Genomic DNA, 20735 nt, shown 5'->3' with positions numbered 1-20735 from the left:
GACAAAGACCTGCCTCAAACTAGTTTACCTAACACATCAAGTAGTCACAATGTAACTTATTTTGGACCCATTTTAATTCGCTGATGCTTCATTCCTACTTATCTACTCCTCTCCTAGGATACCTGGGTCCCTGCAGATGTTCCTCAGAGATAGCAGTTTAGATACAAACTGGTTTGCTGAATTCAGTGAAGTGGTCAAAAAAACATCACTTACCTGGCAGTCTGTTGATAAGCCAGCTCAGCTGCTTTTTAGATATATTTGTCCAGCTAAGATCAAGGGTTACAGGCTGTCTCCTAATAATGCCACTAAGCATAAGCGGAGTGATGGATTTACAATGGTTTAAATCTATTTTGGTCCATAATCTTTTGTCACAGCACCTACCCCAAAAGAAAAAAGCCAACAGCACTTAATTTGGCACTTGTTTTGATTTCTGCAAGACTTTAAAAGGTGTCATTAAACAGTAGGAAGAACTACAGCATTTAACTGAAAATAGCAAAAATAAGGCTGAGCGATGCTAAGATAAACACAACACCATGCAACAGTACGTAGGTTTTAAGTTTCTCCCTCAAATGTATCATGCAATAAAGCATGGAATTACTTCCACACAATTACAAGCATCAACAACTTTGGATCTCATTTTAAGTCATCACAGCACTTAATAAAATCCATTTTCTAGCCTGAAGAGAAGCCACACCTTCTTGCTTGCCTTTTGAATATGAAGACTTTTTTTTCCAATATTACTGTCCTGATTTCCCCCATGCTTTCCTTGCTTAAAACCAGTGAACTTTGTAAAACAGATCCCCCCCACTTCCTGTTCTCTGTTTGTGTTATTCCTATCTACGTGGCTTATGAGTTTTTACACTCTCTTTATGGTTCTCTAAGGGCAACAAGCAGGAAGTCCTAATGAGTGCAAGATCCTGCATTTTCTCATTTTTTCCAGTAGAAATACTGCACTTAAGTGGAAAAGGCATTTACCAGCTTTCTGTGACACCAAGAAGCCCATGGAGGAGACACTCCACACACATCTTCTTGCACTGAATTATCAACCTCCCAACCTTTCTATCATTTACCCAGTTACTACACTGTGCTAGAAAGGAGTCTCTGTTACAATTTGTCCGTGTGTGTGCACATTACAGTTGAATCCAAGATGATGGCCAACAAGAGACTTCACTGCAAGTTCAGTGAAACATATAAGTCTGTCCGCTAATGCTTCCTGCTGCCCTACAGTCACCGACTGTGTCAATGTTCACACTGTGGTACCCCAAGCACCGAACAGACACACTGTGAGTAAATACAATTAACAAAGGATTCCTCCATCAGCTCTGCTGGTACGGAACACAGCGAACAGGATCGCTCTCCATGTACCCTCTACAGGGGAACAATCAGCACAGACCTTCCGAGAACACCAAGGACACTGGGAGGTCTTTGCTCTATCTCTATAATAGATACTTAATAGCTGAACTGAACAAACAACTGCATTAGCAGTCAGCAAGTCCTCAGGGCAGCATGACACCAAGACTTTGCATGACCTAGACTGCCCATTCTGGCAGGCAAGAACATTGTGGTGTCTAACGACAGAACAGGCTGCTCTGGGGTGCTACAGTCCCAGCAGGCTGATGCCAAGGCTGACACACACACGCTCTTCCCATCAGAAAGGCTGGGAACTGCTCTTTCTGAGAAAGCACCAGAGGACATGCTACTTTTCCAGACGCTACTGGTCACCCCTTCTCCTTGGGCTCAGCAGAGCTTCAGTGACAACCTGCTGCCTCTGTCACCCGCTTCCCTTTCAAGTCAATCCCACTACATGTTAGACCTAGCTGGGTTTCCTGCCCTCCTTACCATCTGTTCCAGGTCTTGCAAACTCTCATACAGATGCACAAGTCTCTATGACTGAGGTAGCTAAAGACAGCCATCCAGACTTCCCTCTGCATCACGTGGGCTGCCCCATCATCCAGGGGGAGTGAGTCCGGAGGGGGGCTGATGGGAGGCGGCCGGATAACATGCCGTTCCATCTGAATGCATTTGGGAGGAGAGAGCGAAGGCGGTGGCCGGGTTATTCCCCGAGGTGCGCTTCGCAGGCTGGGGATGAGCTGGTGCCTCAGCTCCCGGGGAGTCCCGTTTAACCCTTTGCTGAACCTATGGAGTCTCTCGCTGTTGTTCAAAGCACGCTTAGGTTCCTCATTCTCGCTCTCAGGTTCAGATTTGATGGGTTGATGATTCTCATTGGCAAGGCTGTTCTCGGTTTTTTGGATCTCCTGGTTAAGCTCCTTGCTGAGCTCCTTGCTCAGTTCCTTATTGGGAAGCCGCCTTTTCCTCCTCATCTTGAACTTCTTCTTGTCCCTGGGCTCGGCACCCTCTGTGCTGGGACCCGCAGTGGGTGAGCTGGACCGTGACTGGTCACTATCCTTGGACCTGGGAGGTGCTTCTGGCAGGTCATCCTCTGGCTCCTGCTTGAGGCGCCGCAGGGGTTTGATCATGGCAGTTCGGTCATCTGGAGCCTTCCACGATCGCCGCTGAAAAGGAAGAGACAAGGGCTGACTATTCAAGCAAGAACATACTCAGCAATACCTCACATGCTGATGCTCCACACAGGCAGCCCTGCCTGGGGGGGTCGGGCTGCCTGCCAGCTCTGGGCCCCACCCATCTGAGCACAAGGGTACATTCACCGGCCAAAGGTATCAAGTTCAAGTGCCATCATGGATGAGGAGTCCAGCTATTGGCTTCTCTGGACTCCCAGCGAGTGATAAATGCATTTATTCACCATGCATAATCCTGCAGATTTAAGGGCCTTATTCATTACACAGCAGACAGTTTATATACAGAAGATAAGCAGCATACTATAGACAGCTTTTTCCCCAGCAGGCCAGAAGAAACCAGGCTTGGGACACATTCACTGGGCACCCACTTTAAACACTGGCTGACATGCATTCATGCCCAACAGTCAAAAGGTCAATTTTTGAAACCTCCTGAATCGCCATCACTGACTCACTCTGTGGCTGTGCTGTTGTGGCCCTTACTGCTGGATACTCACACCCTCATTTAATTACACTTCAGCTGCTCCTTTACATCCCACTAAACTCTGCTCGTCTTCTCAAGCTTCCCCCAACTCTGGTGCATGTGCAACAGGGAATCTGACTGACAGGTCTGACACACCGCTAGCCTGACAAGACCTCATACTGACACGATCTCCAACGCAATGCAGGCTGACAGGGGTTAGCTGGCACCTTCTTCCCTGCCCCAGTCATTGTTCGTAACAGCAAACTGCACTTCACTTGCTTGCATTAATCAAATCTCGCTTTGATGCACACCAGACAGAAGTGTAAGAGACGTACAAACTAAGACCAGGGAAGACTTCAAGTCTAATCTGATCACTACAAGCAAGAAAGAAGACACCAACTGTTAAAATGAAATAGCTCTAATAAGAAGAGATCTGGACTGGCAAGAAATGGTGAACTGCTGTGAACACACTTGTTATATCAGAAGGTCTATGCTTTCACAATAAACTAATTGATCAAGGCAGTGGATGTGTTCCTATGCTTCAGGCTGCAGCGCACAGCAGAGAAAACTGATCACCCTGTCTTTAAATTAATATATTCTAAAGGGAGAGGTCACAGTAAGTTAATGACAGGTTGGAATAAAAAAATTACAACATCAGACTACTGGCAGCTTGCAGCATCCTTCACACTGGGTACTGACAAGCACTTAGTTTAAAGTTATTGGACTTCTGTTATCATGGCAGGTGTGTGAGACGTAATCAATACTTGTGTGCCAGGTCATCCCTGGGGTGTCAGCGGGGACTCCAGGGATGGGCTGTGGTAGAGACTGCTGAGGGGCTGTGCGGCTGGGGCAAGATTCGCAAGAGCGAAACATCAGTATAGAAACAGAATTTTATTCCTCAGGTCATCAAAACACAGCTTGCTGCTGTATTTTAATATGGGACACTAGGACAGAAAACTAAATCAGACGCTGCAGCTAAACTATCCTGGAGTGTAAAGGTTTCCATGAGAGAGATCTCTGTAATTTCAAGATGTAAATGGAGTAATAAAAAAGCCTGCAGTGACACAAGGACATGACTGATAGAGAAACTGGCTCACCATTCAGCTTACATGAGAAAGGATTAAAAGGGATTCAGAACACATCTATTAAAAAGGCAAAGTACCTTCTTCCTGAAGAGTTTGTCTTCTTTTCCAAGTTTTAGCTGTTGGAAGAAAGAAAAGTAAAAACCCCAAAACACGACATTTGTTGTGCTGTCCGATGAAGGTTTGGTGATCCACAGTGCCTTCCTCACACACTGAGGGGCTTTCATGGAGCAATTCAAACCATCCATAAACACTGCAGTGAGTCCGACGGGATGGGAGAAGGAAAGCATGGCCAGAAAGCAGATATGCATAAACTGGTATTGTGAATTTTGCGCTCTCACTCCATCAAAGCAACACCAATCACTACATTTACCGTACTGTAGCGTTCCCACCGTCAAGCCTTGCAGGGCGGACTGACTGCCACTCCTCATGAACTACACATGCAATACAAAACCAGCCACTGATTCCAGTGTTAAAGCCATCGGCCATTTACTCATGAGACACATTAAATCTAGGTCCTCATTTCTACCCCTTCAAACAAGCTTTTCTGTATATCCCAAGTACCATATTTTGTAATCCACATGATAATTTATAATGTCCCTGCCTGGCCCAAGGGCTCCGACTGTCAAATTCTGGGAAAAGCTGTCTACATTGCTGTTGTGAGCAGCTCCTCCTCTCTGCAGGCTACAGAAAGTGTTGTTTCTAAAGGTCCTCTGATGGGTTATTAGTATTGTACATCACTGAATCAACCACAAAACAAGCTGCCATGCGCCACCAAGTGGGTAGAGATGGAAAAGAAAAGTTTCCATTAAAAATTTTCATCTTGATCCTACTCCAAGCATCTTGTAAAGACTTTTCAGTTAAAGTGGGTTTTCCAGTATTTTGAATAAAACAACAGCCACAGCCCAGTGTTTTTGGCCTCTGAACATCAACCCAAGTGTCACTGCTCAAACTACTGTCCTGTTAGACTAGCAGTTTTCAGAAAGGAAGGTAAAACATTGCAGTTTCTTTTGTAACAATCTGGGATTTCAAGATGAGCTATAAGCCAGAAGGCAAGAGACATCAGCCCCAACCAGCCCACACGCATCTGTGTAAGCACATGAAAAGAGTGTTTTGTCATACCCGCTTTCTCATAGTGGGTTCCTGGGGTTTCTCAAATTTCCTTTTCCTCCACAGATGCACTTCGTCTGACTTTCTCCTCAGTATTGAGTCAACTTGAGTCTTTTTGGAATGTTCCTCCGATTTCCGCCTGGGAGTTTCTTCACAATCCCCTTTCCGTTTTGCAGCATCTGTTACTTCCTTATTGTCTCTGTTAATTTTCTGTTCCTTCAGCAAGGAGCCTGGGAGATTTGATGCGTATTTGAATCCTGGTCCGCGCTTTTGCTTGTACGCCAAAGAGACACAAAACACAAACAAACTTTATATCTTACGCCTTTCTCAGCTCTTTATCTAAGTTGCCTCCAACACTCCAACATTGGTGGGTTGATTGCTTTGTAACAGACAAAATTTTTAGCAAGGAGTTAAAGTAGTTTGAACCTTCTTGTAACGACACACTTGCAAGTGTCTGTCTTAGTTTGCAAAGAAATAATGTTCCACTAATTCCAACAGACACTTCAGGCTTTGCATAACTGCCTCTGGATTTTGTTTTTTTAAAGAAGTATTTTCATCTTAGAAATTAACATGCAGCAGTGCACAGAACTAACCTAAATATTCCCTAGGTTCTAGGTGAAGTGTTGGTACATGGAACAAAAATACAAAAATTATTAAAGAATAGAATGCCATCAGCTTATTTCCTTCAATTCAACTGAATTAAGCACGAAATCAAAAGCTGGTACTGGGAAAAATTGTATCCACAAGCCAGAGGGAATGCCTGAGATTTTGTATCTCATTCCAGCACCACTTATCCCCATTAAACTCACTTTTCCAGTTTTCCCTGCATGGTTGCACTTTGGACACTCCCAGCAGTTCGGCAGCTCATCGTTAACCACACCATCCGATTCCTTCACCTGGTGAAAGAGAAGTACAACTGCAAAAGTCTACAAATAGATCATTTAAAGGCATTCTGTACAGCTCATAATTTTCTCTGATTGGCTGCTGCCCTCCCAATGGCTGCAGAAAAGGAACACAGATCACCGCAGGTGCTGCACTATCCTGCTGGTGCTGAGCAAGTCCTCAGTCCTGCACAATTACCCTTATGATGATGTCAGCACGGGAGGAAAGCATGCTAGCCAAATTGGGTGTTTGACAAAGGGTTCAGGTCTGGCCTTTTTATGAAGGTCAATGACAATCCCAATTAACACAGGGCACGTTCTGCTCTTGCAAAAAACCAAAACAATAAAACCCACCCCAACAACCCAAACCAAAACCATGGACTGGAATCATGCCATCTCCAAATGTCCTCCCACACCACTTATTTGCGAAGCTCAGTCCTGTCCAGTCCCCTCACAGAGTAAGGCACAGTCCGATCTTTTAATAGGAAGGGATTTTTTCCATATGCACATTCTCACATACATTAATACTGTTCAGCATTTTTAGAAGCATAGCACCCTCCACTGTAATCAAGTGTTCCTTAAAATATTTTTCTTTATGGATTAGAACTAGCAGTCCCATGTCTCCAGCCCTCAAGCCCATGTGCCAATAAAAATGATGGTTGCCAAGTCAGCTAGAGAACAGGCGCTTTTATTCAGAAGACTGGACACATGAAGGCATTTTTAAGGTTTCTCACACCCACAGTTACCCAGCTAGCATGAGGAAGAGAAATGCTTACTGCTTCACTAACTCTGAGAGACTGTGACATTTTGGGTTTTGAAAGAGAAGATGCACACTCGGTGTTGTTACACTACAATAAAAGCACAACCCTGCCCTACGTGGTTGAAAAGCTGCTGGTTTCTGAATTTCCATACAGAAGCCTGCATTACTTTCCAAACAGGAGATAGGTGTTTCTGAAAAGACATTTCTGTGAATGAAACTGAGGATGAAAAGTAGAGCCGAGCTAAAAAGACTCTCCACACACATGCATGCTCACTGATGGCACATTCACATTTAAGGGTTTAGTTATATATTCAGAAGAAAAAGCCGGGGGGGGGGGGGGGGGGGGGAGGGAGATTAATTTATTACTATTGTAGACAACAAAAACATGCTTCTGTCAAGACAAATAGCTGGGCACTGGCATCAGCAGCACAGTAGCAGGAGACTGCCGCTGAAACAGGCAGGGGCAGAGATCTGCAGATTTTTCATGTTTCTGAAACATTTCCTCCTCTCCTCCCAGCTCCGTGAAAATGCACTAGCTGAGCATGAGCAAGCCCTTGGTTTTAGGGGAATTGCTTCCTCAAGTCCCTGAGCCAGACAGCAGCCATTCTAGTTTCACCATCTAGCGAGACTGATAACATGTCAGTCTCTCTCACCAAGTCTTCTGGAGTTAATAAATGAGTAAATGAAGTGGGCAGAATTTAAATACTGGTTTTATCACAACTGTGTGCCTTTGAACCTTCTTTCCCATGGTAGGTGTAAGATACTCCAGGAGCTGTTGTATACATCTCTGCCTCAGGGGAACAATTCCTGGCCCAAGCCCAAGTTGGGAACAAGTTATTTCCCGCACTGAATATAGAACAAATGCTACCGAAGGGAAAGCATTGCAGCTCTGTCCCTTCTGTGAAGTTCAAGGAACTGAACAGATGTGAGGAACTGTAAGAAAACTAATTAGACACATACAGACCTGCCACTGAATCTGTCCCAAGCCTTTCAGGCTGGGTGGGAGCCAGTTCTGAGTGTTTGCTACAAACAGCAGGTGGTTGTCTGAGCCACAGTGTGAGGCATCTTCAGAAACGTACCTGCAGCACAAGGTCAGCAATTCAGAAAGTCTAAACATAAGACCAGGCTACTGTGAAGTCTTCTTGTTAGGGAATATGGAGACCCCAGGATGCTGATCTGACATCACTGAGAGCCATGAATTCTGGCAGTGCCAAGACTGAAACAACACAGGCAGCGAGACACACCTGGGCTGAAGCCATGGGCAGCAGTGCAGCTGTGCTGGAAAAGGTCTTTGTATTTCTGCTCCTCTGACAAGGCACCTGAATATTCACCTTTTCCATCAGTATCACTATATCCACCTAAGATGAAAAAGAACAGGCTCCTACTGGGGAAAAGAAACCCCTTCTCTTTAAAGAAACAGCATCAGATACTGCACTCGTACATACTAACCAGCATTACTAGCTATTTGAGATGTAGCAAGAAAGAAATCATCAATATTGGTTCAACTCAAACGCTCTGTAACAACGAAAGGCAATATTCCTCCAAAAAATCTCACTAGCTCCCTCTGGAAATGATGCTGTGATTGCAAAACGCTTGCCAAGATCATTTTCATACGAAAGTCTTCAGCAAAACGAGCATTTGTATTGGTACTGTATTTTCAAGGAAAGAAGCATATCAGAAACCTCCCATGACACTTCTCATGGAACATCCTGGCTGTCCTTAGGATGGTTCCAACACAAGCACCTAACATGCTCTGGTACCCAGGGCTCCCCCAGCAAGAGGCACCCACAGAAGCCCCTCAAGGCTCCGAGTGTGTCAGAGCACAGATGCACCTGAGCTACCCTTAATCTCCTCACAGAGGTCATCCTCTGACACCTTTTTCGTGGAGAAAACCCACCACAAACATGTACAGCCAAATCAGGAAGCTGGAAGAGGATGGACTTCAAACCAGGAACAACCTGCCCTGGAGTACAAATTAGCCACTGCACGTGCTAAACTACTCCACAAGCTTTAGAGATGTGTCTTGGAGAGAGTTCACTCCACACGGGATTAAGTCAGGAAAGGACACTCCCTTCACTGATCCAGTTTATATCAGTCTCCCCCAAAAGTACATTTGACAAACATTTAACTGGAGATGACCAACAGTTCACACGGACTACTGCCTGTTTACTGAGTAGGACAGAAAGGGACTTTCTCTTGGTGGACAGCTGAAGCAGCTGCCCTGGGGCTGTGTCTGCATTCAAAAGCACTTCCCACAAGGACTACTTATGGGCTCCATCATCTGGGCTTAAGCCCATGTCAAGGGCTTGAGCAAGATGTAAACATGGCAACATATTTTTGTCTTGCAGATGATCACGGAACCTGGGAATAAAGAGCAAGGAGGGATCCAAGGAAGAGGCTCCATTTTCCTTTTGCTGTTCCACTGTGCATAGTCTCATCTTGCCTTCCAAGATGATTCTGAAATCCTACCAGTGCCCTTTTGTCTCATTAAATAAACAGTACCAGTTACCCCACCATTTCAGCTCAACAGAAGCATTGAGAAATAAAAATACAAGACACACAAGGCACGCTGTAAATCTCCTACTGCTTAATTTTCAGAAACACCCAAAGCAATATTGTTCCTATTACCAAAACAGCACTCAGAACACCACACATGCATAAAAGAACAAAGAGCACTTGCTTGATTTCACAGATCTGACCCACATCCTGTGCAACTAGTCCCAAATGTGGTACAGGGAGAGGAAACCATACTTGAACTGCCACTAGACAACAATCATGTTCTCTGAACTTAGCCATGAAGTGTCACTGACACTGCAAAGCGAGAGATGGGAGAGCACAGGGCACTTTCAGGAAGGACTGGAATAGCAAACCAGCAGCTACAAGCCAAAACTGAAGTACCTCTGAAAATGAGCAGCTCCTTCCCTTGGTTCATCAGCCCCTGAAGCCTTGTTTTAAGCAGAGCCAAGCAAGCAAAGCTCCCTTTCAGAGCCCATCTGTGGCAGGAGCTGTGAGCACCAATTTCATGAATCAAGGAGACAGCTACAGTTCTGGTTTGCCAGCTACCTACTTTCTGCTCTAATAAACGACACGCACATAGCTTGGTGCAATACTATGTACAGGGCAAGAAAAATAACAGGCCAGGAGAGCAGCAGCCTGGGCCTGCATGAGGAACAAACCTCTCCTCCCAGAAATCCCAGAAGGGCCAAAAGCTGCCTTCTGGGGCATGGTGTGTCAGAATACATTTGCTTTGGCAATTTGCTTTAACCATAAACAAATCAGCAACAGGAAATGGCTGATCAGCTGAAACAAACCAGCTCTGGAGAAAGGAGGCTTCTAAATGCTAATACACAAAGATATGCCCAAAATGACACTTTTGTTAGCAGCAAAGAATACAGCTGCTCACAGGACTCAAGTCAGCCAAGGGTGAGCACTCCTGCAGCTTGAAACTTGCTCAGTTTGTTCTCTAGAGCTGCAGTTTTCCTACTGCAACATTTGCCCGTAACACCTTTAAAGCCAGCTGCCACCGAGAGGCACATCCATGCCTGGACAAACACAAACTGCAAACTACTCATTTGTACTTCGTGGGACACAGGAAGGAGCTACCGATACAAGGATTGTGACTAACTCATCCTAAAGTACAGGCAGATTTCCCTGTCCTCTTGAGCTTCCCATACCAACTGAAACTCCTCACTTCCTTAAACAAGAGGCAAAAAAGAAAGAAAGAAAAACAAAACAAACAAAAAAAAATCCCACAAGACATTTGCATGCACACACATTTCAGAGGCTGTCCAAAGCAAGAGTCTCTGCTTACAGGGCTTGCTGTTACATCAAAGCATCCCCGCCTGCCAGTCGGGGCTGCGCGTGCCATGGCTATCACCCTGCTTCTCACACCAACTCTTTGCTCACTTAAGTTTCCAAAGATGAAAACGTGAAAGCTTTCCAATTTCTGTGCACTACTTTTACATTAAGGTGGTAACTAATCCAGTTTTTGTTTCCAACATGTATCACATCGTTGTACTCACCTTAAGGCATCCTGGGTGTATGATTTCATTACAAATGGAGCATTCCATTAGCATGAGATTAAACTTGCTCTCCTCCTCTTCCACAGTGTCCTCTTTCCCAGCTTCTCCACACACCAGACACACAGCAGTATGAGGCAACACCGGCTGTTTACACAGATCAGAAAGAAGTCTTGATCAGGACACGGAAGACATAATGGAAACAGAAGGACTCAATGTGCATTTACAGTATCCTCATTTCAAAGAGGAGATAAATAAGGATTAATTGTGAAAAACTGCTGAAGGCTGCAGCCCAGCAGAGCAACTAAAGCAAGAAAAACTGGTAACAATTGGGGCTGGGTACTTGTATCAAGCATCACAGGACATTCATGGAGTCAAAGTGCCCTCCCTTTAGCAACATGCATTCATGGGGCACCCCAGGGATGGATGAAAATGCTTTTTTGTGGGTCCCTTGAATCTGTGAGCTGACTCAAACATTGGCATGCAAGTCACTTCACTAGTGTACAAAGGGAGGGAAAAGAAGCAACCTAGAACATCACTATTCACATCCATTAAGCTTCACAATCTGACTAGCAATTTGGCAGCTCCTCTATTTTACAAGCAGAGCAGACAGATGTTATGGGACCCAATCCAGGTCTCACAGCAAGCCCACAACAGAACCAAGAACAGACCTTTTCCTGACTGACAGTCTATTATCTAGGGCCCTGCTCCCAACCTGAGCATTGCAAAAAGCACTGCACAGACACTTAAAAAGAGAATTCCTCTCTTGCAAGTGTCACAAGTGAGAACTGCGCTGATTTTTTTTCTGTCTTTTGCTCAGGCAGAAAGGGAACTGCAGCACCTCACATATCTGTCACCCATGTCAAAGCACTGAATGCCAGTCTAATTAAAAAGCCACCTTTGCGCTAATAAGGAACAAACTTCTGGTTTGCAGCAATAAAGCATAAGCCTCACTACAAGAAAGAAAAGGAAGATCCTCATAAGAACCTGGCCATAATGTGCAATGCAATCGATTAGGTTGAAAGTGCTTAAATATTAAGCAGCCAGAGGCAGAGTTGTGGCTTTTCACAGCAAGGATGTCTTAGAGATTTTATTCACTGTATCTACAAGTGGATACTTGCTCACCAAACCAAATCTATACAGCAACAGTGCATCCTTCGGTAAGTTTCAGATAGGAAAAAAACCTAGCTATAGTAAGCCATTACAGAGTACAGTGTGCTGCCCCACACACCAACATCTGATACATTAGCTATGGCAACACTTTCCTGCTTTCTCATGCCAGTACTTACCCACACTCCATTTTAAAAGCATTTTGCAAATGCTATTTAATTCCCACCCTTCCTCCAAGCACAAAATAGAATTCCCCAGGATCCCATTCCACCAGCAGGTAAACCAGAGAAAAGCTAAGTTGTCCAGAGCTATAAGAGGTCTGTCCACTTGTTTTGTCTGATCTCCCACACAACAAGTATTTATATCCACACACAAGAACAAACACCCCAGGAGCAGTACAATTTTTCTTGCTGGGAGCAAGGGTATCTAGGGAATCTCCTCTGTGCCCCAACTAGCTCTGTCCCACTGACAGGCTAGAACAGCAGCCATGCTGTCACAACTTGTCCTCCCAGCACAGACCCCCACACTCCCTTCAGACCTATCCAATGCAGCATAAAGTGTCCCAGGTACTCCTGTTTCCTTTCTTGATTGAATTAGTGATGCAGAGGAGTTTCCTGTTCTCCACACAGCAGTACAGGCTCTCTTAAGGCTTCCGAGTTTAATGGAAGTCTGCATCTAGTTAATATTGTCAATGTTATTAACCAGAGGAAAGCACAATTTCAGAACTGTAGGGATCATTACTTCCACAGAGCCTTGCTTTGGTGTTTTGGACTTTTTTTGGCTGGAAGCTGTCGGATAGGTACCACAATATATTACTACCACAATTGTTAGAGAGCATAATGAACAAGAGTAAAGACAATAGGACTGCTTATAGAAATGTAAAGCACCCTTGAAATTTACAAGAGTTCAACTTTCTAATTTTCTATGCTTTGGCTGCTCTTAAAGTCTTTAATACTTCCCCTGCTATTTACACCAATGGGAACCTAAGAAGGGCAAAGATGTCTTGAGTGCATGCGAGGGTGGGCCAAGGAACCAGAACACATCAGCTACCAAGTCCTCTGCACTAACCACAGCTTCTGGAAACAAAACTGCAGATACCCAAGAAGAAAAATACTTCTTCATTAGAAGACAGGGGATGAGAGGATGACTACACTCAGCCAGAAGAGAACCCAGTTCATCTCCAAAAGGCTCAGCCTGTGTTATCAAGAATAAAACAGCTTAGTATGAAAGCTTCCTTCACCAGTCAGGACAAGAAAGAACACTGCAGCCCTAATTTAATCCCTCCACTAAAAAGGCAGCACCATTTCACTATTTATTCCCCCTGGAGAATAATAAATTCTTCATCCACGCTGTTCCAATTCATGCCACACTCCAGGAAATCAAGTGTTCAAAGAAAAGACACTTGAGCTGCAAAAGCACTCTGCGGAAAGGTAGATATTCTATGTACTTTACTGAAAGATCCAGCAGAGCTGAATCCAATCCTCTATGTCAAGAACAGTGCATGGCTTGGAACAGGACACAGAGCAACTACTGGAAACCTTAAGTGCTTATCAGTGTTTTATCAGTATCAGACCAAGTCACTTAATGCCTCCACTTCAGTTTCCTCATCAGAATTAAAGAAAAAAAACCAACCCTAAGTGAAAGGAACTGTAACAAGAGTTAAGAGAGAAATCAGTATAGATGGGCTGATATTTCAGTTATGAATAAACAACATTCCTTTCCTTAAAAAAAAATAAAAACAAACCAAAAAACACACACCACATACCCCCCCAGAAAACCAAACCCTTAACAAAAGCATAAACAAGACGTTCCAAAGAATTAAGATAAAAGCTAAAGCTAATTTTTACCCTTGAATGGGGGCACTGCAGACATGAGACCTGAGGAGAAGCTCCACAACAGTCAGTATGAAAGCAATGGATTCAAAAGCTCCTTGGACAACTTAGCGGAAGATTAATCTGTCCATATTTGTTAAATACAAAGCTATTGACTCAAGAAGCTTCTAAGCAATGTACCAGAGGAGCCCAGGAAACTGTCTTTCACTGCCTGCTTATCCTGTTTTGATGCTCATCCCCTGACAGCCATTTCCAGTCCCTGAGGAAGACAAGACCCTAGCTTGATGGCTTGTTGGCTCATCTGGATCAGACTTCCTGCTATATGCCTAAGTAACAGCAAACAAATTGAAATTCAGATCTCAAGTAGCCTGGGGCTGCGGTCACCAACGCCAAAAATCTTGGAGGATGCCAATCAAAGATTTCTCCACATCTTAACTTGGTTAAGTAGTTAAGACAGTAAAGATAGTTGCAAGGCAGTTTTTCTCAAGAAATTCAGAGATCCAAACCAAACAGGCCTCTTCTCCCTTTGAATGAGAACTTCCCACTCTTCCCCTTCTCCCCCAAATCCCAGAATGTCAGTGTGATTTCAGTGCCAATTTGTGGTGTACTAATAATCTCCACTTCTATATTGCTGAGAATGAAAGCCGTACTATTAAGTTTTAGTAGTATTCTGGTTTAAGATTTGGGGAGGATGAAAAGCAATGGGAAGAAGAGATCTGAACTGGGAGGGCAGGGATTACACTGTTTTGTCTGATGCACTTTAGAGCCTACTCATCAGAGCAGAGCTCTCAGATCCACACCTTGTCACCAGGAGACACGGATATAGGAAAGAAATCTCCGAACAAGCTGTAGCAACAGGTACACTTACTGCGATACACTGCCTCATAATGCAGGACTGTTTCATCCTGCCAGGTCCCCCAAATTTCTTCATGTCTTTGCAAAAGTGACACTCGCCGCACTCTGTCCGCAGACACGCTTCGCACTTGCGGCATCGCGTCCTCCTCCGACGTGCTCCAGCGGTTGTCCGATTAGCTGCAAGCTTCACCGCAGAAGCAGTGCCCAGCTTCCCTTTGGGCCGTCCGACTGCCCTGTTCTGAAAGAGCCAGACACACAAGGTTAACCGCACATCCCGCTTGCCATCTAAACTACAGACCTTCCTTGGACAGGAGTTCTATACATCTTAGATGTAAAACTGACAGATGTATCAGAACTATACACAGATAGGTAATACTCAGCAGATGCATACAATCACTCCTGTAGCTAAAGGGGTTCCATTACCTTTTCAAGAAAAGATGTGTTGTAAAAAGACAAAGAAACCAAGGTATAAATGAGAGATCCCAAACCTATAGCAAGCCTACTTCAAAAGGAGGGCAGGGAGAATCAATTTACACACAGCTCAATGCAGGACCAAGTCCCAAGTGACATGCTTGGCTTAGGTCAAGAGATGATCTGCACTATTGCTGAGCTCTGGGCTAGGGAGCTCTTAGGATTGTGCTCAGGTTAAGCCAGAAGGCCTACTTTCCTCCACTGGAAGCGGAAGGATCCAAAGAGGCAGCAAAAGTAATTTTGAGGTTACGTACAGCAGCAAAACACTCAGCAGCAATGGCTCAAGCCACAGCAATCTCCCTAAAAAAAACCCAGGAGAGTATGAACCAAGTGATGCCAAGTGATAAAATATGAAATATAACACAAATACTACAAAACACTTCCAAAGTAGCTCTCCTCATATCCAACACTAGCAAGTGGTCAAAAATAGTACACTAACTGATGCTATGCAAAGGCTAAAAAGGGCATCCCAGGTCTAGATTTCAATGACCTTTAAGCCAGAAGCTAAAGGAGCATGAAAAGATTTTAAATGATTAGGGTAGCTGCAACATATTCACTCTGGGTATCTAAATTTCATGTTCTCATCAGAAACTCCCTGTTATACACAAGAACTTACAGCTCAAGCCAAACATCGCTAAATACCATGTTAATTGTATGGGGCTAATTACACAAGAATTGGTTTGGCTCACTCTTAACCACTGACAGCTTTCTCCATAAAAATGATAATAATAGGACTGCAAAGTTCATCCGGTTTAGCATTTATACAATTTTTCCACCTTCTGCACACCTCAGCATATGACCAGCAGACCAGCCAGTTTCACTTTCTGTTCCTGCTGAATTCTGGGCAATCACCAAGGCAGCGACAGGTTGGCTATGAAAAGTCATGCAGAATTTCCACTGCAGTTTTTTTAAAAGGATATGGAAACGTTCTACTCAGTACTACAAAAGCCTCCCTAAGTGTCCTACTACACAACACTGAAGAAAAGCCACTTTGCTGAGTATCTGATCTTCCTCCCAGCTGACTTAGCAAAGCTCCAGTGACTTTCTCTAAGTTGCAGAAGAACACTGATATTTTAACAGTCTCCATCCCACAAACCTCGATGCTGGGACAGCAGAGAAGCCACGAGCTAGACCTCTTAGCTTTACTCTTCCACAGACCTAGTATTGTAACTGAGGTGGGAGAAAACATTGCTTAGTTGACGAGGTTACACAGATTTCAGCAAGTTTTTAGTTATGCTCCTCTAGAACAGTTTTTGTTTTGCTTGCAGGTTGAATCACACTGTGCTGTGTGACCACAGACAAGCATAGCATCCTTCCCATCAGCAACCACACCAGACACCGGGATTTCAGATCAATTTCAGACACTCTAGAGAATAAATATTTACCTTTTAGACCAACTTTTCAGCCTCTCAAGGATAAAGTCAGCTCTGGGAGGACTGGCTTAGAGACAACCTAGATAAGAGATAATTTCCTTCTTGAGCATGAATCACTCCTCCGTTCTCTCTATTAGAGGCTCTTTCCACTAGCAAGCAAAGCAAGACACGCAAACCAAAGGCTAAACAGCAGCATGAACAAGTTAAACCGAAGTACATACAACCACCTGGGCAGTTCCCCTCTGCCAACAGCAAGTGGAAGATTCTGCGTGAGCATCTGATTCCTTCCTACTAGGTTTGAACATGATTAAGTTTTTTAAGAAGGCAAACAACAGTTCTGACACCATCAGAATTGTCTTTTTAAAATGCAATCTCTTTCAAGGAAAAATCAAACTCGGTACTTTTCCAGCTGAAAGACAGCTCCTGATTCTGCCACAGTAATAGGAGCCAAGTCCCAATTCTGAGAACAGCATCTTAAGCACCAGGACACTGCAAAGATGCAAGCAGTAAAAAGGCATTGCTTGAACACAGAATTTGAGAATCCTGGGGGGGGGAGGGGGGGGCCGGAAGGGGGGAAGGCAGGAAGGTGAAGGTACAAGAACAAGTCTCAAGCCAGACCCTTCCACATAACTCAGATTTCCTTACAAATCATCACCACACAGCAGACGGTAGAGGCACAGACCTCTGATCTGACTGTATGTAACATTTTTTACCTACCCAGACCTCTTCGCTGCTCATTAGGAAATTCAAGCAATTGTACTAGCTGGGTTTGTACTAATTTACCAACCCACCAATCCTCAATCCAAGCCACGTTTTCACTCCAGGATGTCGCAGCCAGCAAGGCTAGAGAGGCCTTACAGGAATTCCCACTAGTATCTAGTTTCAAGGGGCTCCAAAGTGGTCGCTTAAAAACCTCCACAGAAGAAAATCTGGCCTGTGGGTTGCTATCCCAGAAAGGGGCTGGGATTCAAGGGGGTAGAAGGAGCCTCCAACATGACTTGGGGTTTATTTAGCACATGGCAGACAGCCAGGTAAATTCCAGGTCAATGTTAGTGAAGAGATGCTGCAGGATTTCCAGCTCAGACTGCAGTTTTACAATGTACAAGCCCTGTTAACAAAACTAGGTAAAGATTTCCTTCCCAGCTCCTGTTCCCATCTCTCTACTGCAATTTGCCACCTTCCTAGCACAACTCTGTGGAGCTGTCTTGCAAATAATAAGCAAGTGGTAAGGGATGGCATTCCTTAACCTGGGTTTACCATGGTGGCCAGCAAACAGCAGCTCCACAGCCTCAAGCTTAGGACTGGGTGACACACTAAGCCCTAAACTAGGTTCTGGACCAATGCAGTCTCCCACCTGCATAGCATATCCTATCATATCCTTCCCCCAAGGAGATGAGCTGAGACCCTCAAGCACAGCTTGGCCTGCCGACTCTGTAGTCACCAGCAGCCACCTCTCAGAACTGTCAAGAAAAGAAAGATTATACCAAACCTGAAGAGATTTTTTTTCTTAAATCGTACAACAACCACCAGGGAGTTGAGACAGAGCCTGTCTGAAATACTATCACAAGCAATCCCCTATGTTCTCCAGGACCTCCACAGAAACTGTGCCCACAATTCTCTGGCCACAGGAGCAATCTTCAAAAGAGGGGCAGAAGGATGCTGAAGTGATGACAACCACTCTCCCAAGCTCCTAACAAAGGCTGTGCAAGCAGCTGCTGAAATGTATTAGGGTTAATATACTAAATACCTACCTCTATTACACTGAAACCTAGAAAGCTGGTGGACTTGCACTGCCCTCTAAAACAAGACATGTTAACAGTGTTGTGGTTTTTTTTTTTGCCCCCCCCCCCCTCCCCCCAGCTATGCAACACCCGAAAGTAACTACTCCTGCCCCTGAAGCAGACACAGCACGGCCTCTACAGCACCTTGGTACTAGGAGTAAACTTAGGCCATCAAATGTAACACACTATGAACTACAAAGCCATTTACAAATCATGAATTTGGGATCACCCTCCCATGCCACAATGGTTCAACACACCCACTCCTCAGACAGAAAAGGGGACAAATTTGCAAAGTGATTTTCAGAAGTGCTGAGCTCCTACAAATCCCATGTGGACAACACTTAGGGGACTGGGTGGGGTGGTCATCAGCAATTCAAGTCTCTCAACAGGGCTGTGTAGATCTGGGATTAAGCCCAGGTATGACGCGTCCAACTCTAAACAAAACCCTAGGAAATGCTGGAACATTAGTTTATCTATGCTATGGACAAACGTTTGGCTGCTGGGAAGTTTTCACTGCCTGCTTACAGGTACCTTAACACACTTTCACCGTATGTCATTTCTGTGCTCGGCAGTCACAGAAAAGCCACCCACCATCACCAGGGTCAGAAGCAGCAGAGGCACTAAGGGCCTCTGCCCTGAGCACAACTCTTACTACAAGAGAAACACAACTTTGATGTTTACAGCAACAGATTTCTAACCTTCACAGTTGTAAAGAATAAGTCAAAAGACCTCAGGTAAACAAAAATACCTAGAACATCAAGCTTTTGGAGAGAGCACTTCAAGAGCTATTAGCTGTTAAATGCATCATTAAGTAGGTGCTGATGTTCCCCAACTGCTATCCCAACACCAACCAGGCTCTGCTGAAGTTGTCAACAGGCAACTTCACATACAAACTCCTCTGCTCTGGCAAGGACGATCAGCTGACTGGGTGACTAAGTCCAGGAGGAAGGAGGTTCTGGCCTTAAAGCAAGGACAACAAAACCTGTAGCCTAGAAACAAGCTCTTCTGCAAGTGGCCTTTACCCGGGCATGGGTCTTGTTCCACCACTCAGCTTCAGTGACTGGCCTAACGGCTGCCAGTGACACCATACCGTTATTTCAGACTCAACATCTCCAAGAAAAATCCAGGGACACACGCAGTGCCCTTCTGAAGGACTTATCACATGGCCAGCTCAGTGAGACCCTGAAGCACTTCACTTCCTAACCAAGTACAATCTGAACAGCTTATGTATCCACTGATTAAATCTCTCCAAGACAAGACATCTTACACACGTAGTGTTCATTGCTTCAAGATGCTGTGCCACATAAATATATCCCTTCCATTTGCAAGACGGGGGTGATCTCCTTCTGTAACATGTGGACAGGTTCTTATTATTCTGATTTGCTGTAGTCTGACTGACTCCACGCGACCATATCGGCACCAAAAGAAAGATGAGGACCCAGAACTTCCCGGGTGCCAGTCCTGCACTTAGACCTTTATATGGCACCACATCCCAATAAAATTGTTTTAACAGAATTGGAACAGACAAATTTCATTACCAGTTGTTTCTTTATAGCATCTGATAAACACTAGGGGAAAAAAAAGCCACACACATCAAGCCACAGTTCATAACTGCTGTCAGCTAAAACACCATCCTAAACATGCTGGGTCATGTGCTGATACTGGGCACTGGAGAATCCCACAGCAAAGACTTCTGGTCCATTATTTCCTTGCCTCTTCCTGTAGCATCAGAGGTGGGCAGACACAGAGGTGCATTTTTCAATTCAAGCAGTATGGAAGTTCTGGAGGACAAGGCTCTCTGCTTGCTGTCCAAGGCCAGCAAGCAGCACTGTCCACTAGTGCTCCAGTGACATGTCCCTCTCCTGGCTTCCTAGGCATGTAGTTTTGGCCTTCCTGCCAAGAAAACCAGTCAAATTGACAACTACCAGCAGTGGTGTAGACCAGCAACACACATACCAATGCACTGGACTGAAGATCCACCAAAGTCATTTTACCAGAGGTCTCCGAAACAGACACTGTCATTAACTCTACATTAACCATGAAATACGGGCACTGGCATTAAAACGCCTGGCAGGCTGACAGCCTTTTACACGCACACTGTCTTGCACGAGAGAATCACAACCAAGTCAACAGTTCTTCAGCATTAGACCCTTACATCTCTTCAGCAATTAACAGGAACCCTTGTCAAAGGAAGAACATAAAAGAAAGGAAGAAAGGACAGTACCATGTGACTGCAGGAATTCAGTGGGGACAAGGAAGAAGCTAGTTTAAGACAGCAAAAATCACACTGATGCCAATAACCATCCTTAAAAGCTGTATTAACTGAAGAGTGCAAGCCAACACCACAGATCTAACATGTCTGACTAAAGCATATCTGCCCAAAAGTCCACACACGCAAACCCCAGGAGAGTTGCTTTCCTCTAGCAGTGATGGTTTACAAGAGTCACATCACCCATCATCAGCA

General features: G+C 44.7%; 1 protein-coding gene across 11 annotated transcripts in view; it reads right to left on the bottom strand.

Annotated features, from left to right (window-relative positions):
- KDM2B (lysine demethylase 2B) overlaps positions 1-20735 on the bottom strand; it is a 125884-nt gene that overhangs the window by 3142 nt on the left and 102007 nt on the right. For 8 of the 11 annotated variants that reach the window (XM_049806146.1, XM_049806150.1, XM_049806143.1 and 5 more), the window contains 7 exons: positions 14660-14884; positions 10853-10996; positions 5999-6085; positions 5202-5471; positions 4160-4198; positions 1840-2513; positions 214-377 (listed from right to left, as the gene is read on the bottom strand). In XM_049806146.1, coding sequence (XP_049662103.1) covers positions 214-377; positions 1840-2513; positions 4160-4198; positions 5202-5471; positions 5999-6085; positions 10853-10996; positions 14660-14884 — 1603 coding nt within the window. The remainder of the gene's footprint in view (positions 1-213; positions 378-1839; positions 2514-4159; positions 4199-5201; positions 5472-5998; positions 6086-10852; positions 10997-14659; positions 14885-20735) is intronic. The other 3 variants (XM_049806144.1, XM_049806149.1, XM_049806147.1) reach the window with 2 other exon arrangements.

Source organism: Accipiter gentilis, chromosome 7 (genome assembly GCF_929443795.1).
Source record: "Accipiter gentilis chromosome 7, bAccGen1.1, whole genome shotgun sequence".
Taxonomy (NCBI): domain Eukaryota; kingdom Metazoa; phylum Chordata; class Aves; order Accipitriformes; family Accipitridae; genus Astur; species Astur gentilis.
This window is presented reverse-complemented; position numbering and strand designations above follow the sequence as displayed.